Here is a 7,942-nt window from a genome sequence, read left to right on the forward strand (position 1 = left end):
TATATATATATATATATATATATATATATAGTAGTACTGTGGATGGGACTGAACCTAGGGGCACTTTATCACTGAACTACACAAACAGCCCTTTTTTAAAAATATTTTTTTTAGTTGCAGATGGATGCAATACCTTTATTTTATTTATTTATTTTTAGGTGGTGCTGAGGATTGAACCCAGTGCCTCACACATGCTAGGCAAGCAATCTACCACTGAGCTACAACCCCAGCCCCATCCCTTGTTTGTTTGTCTGCTTTTATTTTGAGACAGGACATTGCTAAGTTGCTGAGGCTGGCCTGGAATTTGCAATCTTCCTGCCTCAGTCTCCACAGTTGTTGGGATTATAGGCATGTGCCACCAAGCCCAGCTCAGCAAGGATAGCAATTTAAAACACTCTCCCTTGCATTGTTAGTTTGTTATATATGAACTTGGCTTTTGTGGGGGAGAATATATGCTGTCAAAAGGAAAGTGCCATTCTTTATTCTCTGCCATTAGATTATAGGAATTTAAGAACCTTAAAAGGAAAATTCCATCAATTGAAACCTTTCTTTTGTATTTTGACAACTGTAAACTGAACTTGTTCAACTTGAATGTTATAAATAGAAGCTCAAAACGAACCATGATCTTCAGCTCCTCTAAATGAGAGCATGTAAAATCATGCATGAAACCCGAGACTCTTGGTAAACCTGAGCCCCTCCTCCAGCCTCAGACCTCTGCATTCCTTAATTCTCCTGGGGCTTGGACAATGGTTCCTGGGTTATGTGGTCCTTGGCCTCTGCTTCTCTCAGCTGTTGCCTAGAATAGGATCATTCCTTCCTCTGGGATTAGTGCTAAGAAAGCAACACCTTGTTGAGGCCAGCCTGCTGCTGGGTAGGTTCCTTAGTTTGTTAATCATGTAGAGTGATCCCAGACCAGAATTTTCATCTTACCAGTCCTGAGATAGTTTGGGTAAGTTTCACAGACTCTGAAGCACCCCAAAGCCCAGATTTCACCAAATAGGAGTTCTAGGGCAAAGGTCCCCAGCCTTGGATGGAGAAAAGATGATCTGCATTGTACTGGTTAGATATTAGGGGAATTTGGAAATTTATGCACTCAGTGCTTTGAGAGATGGCTTCCAGGCCTTCAAGTCACCATTTAAAATTCAACATGCCCAGGAAAATGGATATGATCAAAGAGTAGAGGCTGGTTGCACTAGGGAGCATTGCTTGGTAGAAGAACACAAGGACCAGGAGATTGATATTCTTGTACAACCACTAGATGGCAGACTTTTGGCATTCTGTTGCCATTTTTTGACACTAAACACTTGGTATCAACAGAGCAGTGTTCTTTATATTGCTAAAACGTTGAGGATGTTTGAATTTTTAAAACGTGAATGAGCATGGAAAATTGTTTTTATTTTTCCATCCAGCGGGGATTTTGTGAACATAAAACTCATCTACTGAGAATTTGAAATTAGTCTCAGCAGTTTGTCAAGTGAGTTCTCTACTCCTATCTCTGCCATATGGCCTTGGACAATGACTGTCACTGGGCCTCAATGAACTCATCTCAAAATAAGAAAGTTTGGTCTCTAGATTATTTCTAAAGCATCTTCCAACTGAGATATCCTAATTTCTGTATCATTTCATACTTGAGGCTGAAAAATATGCTAGTTCAAAGTGCCATCCACATGATACCTTGTAAGCTACTCAGGAAATATCAACTGACATTCAGACATGCATAATAAAAATAGCTGAGACTTAGTGAGCACTTACTATATGCCAGTACTTGACAAAACATTTTGTATTACTGAAATTATAACCCCAAATGATGAAATTCATCTTAGAGAAGTCAAGCAACCAACCCAAGATAGCATAGCTAATGGCCAGTCTAGCAAGCCTCTGAAATCCCTAGGTAAATATTGTGTGTTTCATCTTTTAATCAGCGGAGAAAAATACAAATTTGAAGATAGCATTCCTTCTGAAAGAAGAACCTACTCTATTAAACACAAAACCCTTGACTTTCCAGAGGAAATAGTTTGTTGTTTTGAGATTTGTCAGATTCCCATGGTCTATCTTCTGGGTGTCATTAGATGCCTCATTTTGAGCCTGGGCATAGTCACCAGGTGACTAGTGACTCAGGGATGGTATCTGGAACTCTACAGTAAGATGACTGTACCAAGCATCAGTAGGGCCCTTTTTAGGTCTAGGATTACCTGATGGTATGTGCCCATGATCTCATACAGAGTCTCAAGTCAACAGCAGGGAGGCTGCACAGTAATGGTCACGCCACCACTCGACAGTGATGGTAAAGAAATGCTAAGCTTGCTATCTGTGCAGTTTGTTAGTGAATTAAATTTTCTCCTTCTTTTGTATCCAGAAAAAAGCTTATGTGGCCTTGCAACCAATGCCTTAATTCAGAAGAGTGGTGTTTTAAGCTTCCTAGGAAATAATCAAGTGCACCTGGAGGCAACTTTCAAACTTTGAAGCTCAGGAATGCATGTAATAATTCTTTGGGTAGACAATAGGTGGCAGTACAGCATCAATTTATACCTGATAGTTAAGCCTGATCCTTTTCTTTTTTGCCTTATTTAATTATTTGACATGTATATTATCACTGAAACAAGAATTATGGGCTAAAGAAAGTCATTTAACTTGTTTTACCCTGAGCCAAACATGTTAAATGCTTAAGGAATAACTTGGTGGGGTCAACCAACATTAGGAAAACCCAAAGCAGATTTATAGGAAATAAATGAAGTCCAAGTGTAGAACACTTCCAAAGCCTTCAGAGAGACTCAGCACTGTCAATTTTGGAAAAGTAAGATATTTTGTTTTTGTTTTCTCTTAAAGAGGACCCATCACATTGTAGAAGCTTCAGGCTTCACAATGTTTGGTTTTGCCCAAGAATAACCATGTGACTCTTTAAACTTAGGAAAGAGAAAATAATCTTGCCATTTATTTTGCTACCAACTTATTCTCCAGGGAGAAAGGCAATTTGGCTTTTTAAAGTAAACCAAATAAAAAGGAAACATAAAGAATAATTAAATGAACTGGCAGATGTTCTACTTAAATAAGTCTGAGCAAAATCAAGTGTTTAACCCTGAGTCTCATTCTGACAGCATAATATATCTGTGCTTAAACAGGGAATTACAAAAGGTTATAATTAGCAAATTAATGAATTTTATCCTCTGCTAGACTTCAGTATAATTGGAAGCATTTACGGATTTTATTAACCCAAGAGGTTATTATTCTTAATAAGTAACCAGTAGTGACTATTTTCAAAGGAAACTGCTTACATTTATAAATCTTAAATTTCTTGACAGGAAATCATCCTTAGCTTTTTCTTATGACCACCTATGGCCTACTGGCAGTGAAATTAAAGCTTACCCTCTTGAAAATAAAAATTAACAAACTTTCCAATTATCCTTTACTGATGCAAACATTTAATAAAGTTGGCTTTTAGACTAGGAAGAATTAACCATGTTTAATTCTATATGGAACTATTAATCAGAACTGAAAATATTGCTGCCCACTTGGTGAACCTCTAGATCTACTAGACCTTATATTCTTGAGGGTCAGGCATTGGGTTGTTTTCTTTCTATACTTTCATGTCTGACACAATGCAAGACCCTCCAGACTGTAAGCCCATACTTTCTGTGTGATACAAAAAGAAGGCTGGTTTCAGGAGACAAAGTTGTCCAATAAGTTTGCTGTGAGTAGGATTTCTGTAACTGACACTCTAAAGAGAAAGAAGAAAATACTCATGGGGCCAGGCATAGTGTCACACACCTGTAATCCCAGTGACTCAGGAGGCCAAGGCAGGAGGACCACAAGTTCAAAGCCAGCCTCAGCAACTTAGCAAGACTCTAAGCCACTTAGTGAGACCCTGTCTCAAAATAAAAGCATAAAAAAAGCTGGAGGTATGGCTCAGTGGTAGAGTGCCCCTGGGTTTGATCCTCAGTACCAAACAAAACAAAACTAAAAGAAAAGAAGGGAAAAGGAAAAAATAAAAGCAAATGCTCAGAGGTGGCCTGAGCCCCTTGGCTCTCCTGAAACTGAGTTCTGCTTGTGATGTGCTCTCAGCCCATGCATCTCTTGGCCTTGCCTCACCTGCCAGCCAAGTCCTGGAACAAACAGAAATAATGGCAGCTGTGACCAGGTGCCCGGCAGCACTGCCAGTATCTGGGTCACTAGGAAAGGGAAGTTAGCCAAGACCTTGGCATTCATCTCCCTCAAAGGCAGGCCAAGGGTTACTGAATACACCGCCCATGGCATTTCTTATCTCAGAATCATGGTGAAGCAAGGACCTTCCCTGGAACTCTCTGACCACTGATGAAGTAAACCAACCCCCCAGTGTCATCTGTACTTTCCCATCTCAGAGAATGAAAAGCATAAGAAATGTCCCTTGGATAGAGGCGAGTCTTGTTTACTCTGTAAGTCAGGCGGGTAAGCATAATTCAATATGCTATGATTTCAAAGTCATAAAAATCTACTTTGACAACTCAATCAAATTCAATCATCTCTATGTATCAACTCCACCTCCACTAACAGTGTAGAAAATGTGGGGAACATGTTTCAAGACAGATCTAGGAAGGAGTCAGGACACACCAGCATTTCCACCTGCTCCCTGCTCCTTCTTTCTTAATGGAAGCCCAGTTTTTTCAGGTGCCACTCTTAGGACAGCAGGGTCCTTTGGACCTCAGCCTCAAAAGAATAGGTCCAGTGACTGGTTTGGCGTAGGCATGACAAAAAGTGGCTTCATGACAAGCAATGGCTTCTAGGGAAGATTTCGAATCACTTCTAAGCAAGATATATGGGGAGAGAAAATCCTTTTATCCTCTGGAATTATCCCACCTTTATGTGATATCTCGAACCAGAGCCACCACTGAATTCATCAGCAATTGAATAAACTGATTAAACCAGTTCAATCCCTCTTCTTGTTTTATATGTATTAATAAATTTTGGTTTTATCAGGCTTCTCTGGGTTGGACTTTGCAATATTTGCAGGCAAGAGGATCCTAAAATAGACGTAGGGGTTGAATCACAGTAAGTAAAATGTGCAGAAAGAGCACCCTGTCCAATCATTCAGTGTGGAAATACTAGTAGGAAGAGGATTCCTTTTCTAAGTGCCCATCTCCACGATAAAGCTCAGGAAGCCCATGTGGATCCCTTTCATCTCTGCAGTCTCTTGAGTTATTTAATGGTCACATTTTTTTTCAAAAAGAAAAAATATTAAGAATGGCAGTCTACACACACACACACACACATTTACTTTTTAAATGTATAAGTCCACAGTGGTTGGAATAAACTTTCAAGTTCAAAGGGTCTTCTCTTGCTTGCTGTTTCTCTTGGCATATCTGTGGGTGGAAGGACGGATGAACATTGTGGTTTAGGGTTAGTGGAACAATGAACGAAAATAGATTTTAATGCCAGGTGCCATGGCTGGGGAGGCTGAGGCAGGAGGGTCACAGGGAATGCAGCTTAAATCAGTTAAATTCTGATTTAACTCTATTGCCTTAATGTACTAAAAAGGAACATTTTATATATATATAGTATACTCATATATAAGATAAATATTATGTAATATTATTATATAATTTAGTATATGTGATAATCTATAGTACAATTATTATAAAATTTATTTATACAAGCTGGGTGTGGTTGCACATGCTTGTAATCCCAGTTGATCAGGAGGCTGAGGATATATCCATGGTGGGTCTATAATACCTTCCAACATTAAGGTACTTCTCAATTGTTACCTAAATTCCCTTGAGTGCTTATTTAGGATATAAAATGTTTCAAGAAGTGAGCTCTTAAGAGTGGTTACTTAGACAGAATGAAATTGTGTAGCTTTTTTATTTTAATTCTCACCTATACTGTCCAAATTGTTTTTACTCTGTGTAAGTATTCCTCTTATAGTACAAAATTTGGAGAAAGACAAAATATAACATATTGCTGCTAACGTATCTTCATGTTTTATATAATGCAAAGATGTTGTATTGGGTTTTGTTGTTTTGGTTTGGTTTCTTGGTACTGGGGATTGAACACAGGAGTACTCTACCATCATCTCCATGAACTACATCTCCAGCCTGTTTTTTTGTTTAGTTTTGTTTTGGTTTCGTTTATTGTGGTTTGGTTTTTTGTTTGTTTGTTTTTTTGTTTGCTTGTTGGTTTTTTGAGACAAGATCTCTCTAAGTTGCTTTAGGTTTCGCTAATTATTGATGAGGCTGACCTTACACTGTGATCCTCCTGTGTCAACCTCCCAAGTCACTGGGGTAACAGGCATATACCACCACAATTGGCAAGCATAGTATTTTTTAAAATAAAGATACAGAAGATAGAGTTCTCCAAATAGTGCTTATCCATAACTCCCTTTGTGATATTACCATGTTGATTTGTATCTCCTTGCCTTGAAATGTTAGTACTTTTCCCTCTTTATCTTTTCTTCCTTGGCTCATTGTAGATATTCCATAAAACGTTCGGTTTCTCCTGTGAAACATTGAGGTCTTCAATTTTTAATTCTCTTTCTACTTCATTGGCATTCTTGTTCGAAGCCTTGAATTTAGGCATGGGAATGTAGCTCACACCTGCCCAGCATGTGTGAGGGCTAAGGTTTGATTCCCAGGACTGACAAAAAAGAAAGAAAAAGAATGGAGAAAAAGAAAAAGGTGAAGCCCTTGATCTTGCTCCAGCATCTTTATTCCAGCCTGAATTATATTGGTCTTTAAAAAAATTATCAAGCTGGGCATGGTGGCACACACCTATAATCCCAGCAACTCTAGAGGCCAAGGCAGATGATTACAAATTCTAGATCAGCCTGGGCAACATAGCAAGTATCTGTCTCAAAATATAAAATCTTTAAAATGGCCTGGGATAAAGTTCAATGGTAGAGCACCCTAAGTTTAATCCCCAGTACAAAAAAAAAAAAAATCTATCAACCATTGCTTCAGTTATGATGCTCAATTGCATGTAATATACCCAACTCCAAGTGCCTTAAAGAACAGGGCATTTACTGTCTAACACAGCAGGAACTTTAGGTACAGGGCAGTTTAGGACAGCTTAATTCAATCCCTCAACAATGTATTCAAAGGTTTAAGTTGCCATCAGATCTCCGCCCTGCTTTCTCCTTAGACTATTCTCCTTAGGCCAATGCCACTCATGGCCATAGATGGCCATCATACTCAGTATGCACAGGCATGACGCAAGCCTTCAGGGAAGAGAACCTGTTTCTTCCTGTGAATCATCTTTTAAGATAGAGACTTTTCCAGGATTCATCCAGCAATTGTCCCTCACGTCTCATTGGTCAAAATTGCACCAGATAGTGGAGCAAAGTATGAACGCCAGAGGGTCAGGGACACAGGCATCAATGTGGTGATGTCAGCAAGAGGGACAAGCATGGGCATATGCTTAAATCAGTCACTGGTATGAGGAACAGATCTCGAAATTAGACCAATCATGGTTGACTACGAGGGCTGGACAGAGTTTCCTCTGACACACAAGGAGGATGGGTTTCTGAACAAAATCATTATTAGCAAAGAGAAATGTGTGTGGGGAGAGGTTGATGGGGGTTTCAATAAAGGAAATAGTTTTGGGGTAAGCAACCAACCATCTATTAGAAGCTAAGCATGGCGGTGCACGCTGTATGCCAATGACATAACTATTTCTACTATTTTTATAGAGCTTTGAATATACCTGATGAAAGCCGACAGGAGTTCCAGGAACTTACCTTGCACACTGCCAGTGAGATGGCTGGTCCCTCACCTATAGAATCTGGGCTGTTTAAAAAGGTAAGACTTCATTTCCAATATTTTGCTCCCCAGAAACAAACACTTTAAAAAATTAAAGTACTATAAGATAACCCCTGAGTGAAAAACATGTACTTAAAAGGAACATTTTATATATATATATATATATTATATATATATATATATTATATATATATATATATTATATATATATATATAAT

General features: G+C 38.7%; 1 protein-coding gene across 1 annotated transcript in view; it reads left to right on the forward strand.

Moving 5' to 3' along the window:
• Crybg1 (crystallin beta-gamma domain containing 1) overlaps positions 1-7,942 on the forward strand; it is a 186,566-nt gene that overhangs the window by 76,614 nt on the left and 102,010 nt on the right. Inside the window, exon 2 of the mRNA XM_048783055.1 lies at positions 7,655-7,763. Coding sequence (XP_048639012.1) covers positions 7,655-7,763 — 109 coding nt within the window. The remainder of the gene's footprint in view (positions 1-7,654; positions 7,764-7,942) is intronic.

The sequence above is a fragment of the Marmota marmota genome, unplaced genomic scaffold (assembly GCF_001458135.2).
Source record: "Marmota marmota marmota unplaced genomic scaffold, marMar, whole genome shotgun sequence".
Classification (NCBI taxonomy): Eukaryota; Metazoa; Chordata; class Mammalia; order Rodentia; family Sciuridae; genus Marmota; species Marmota marmota.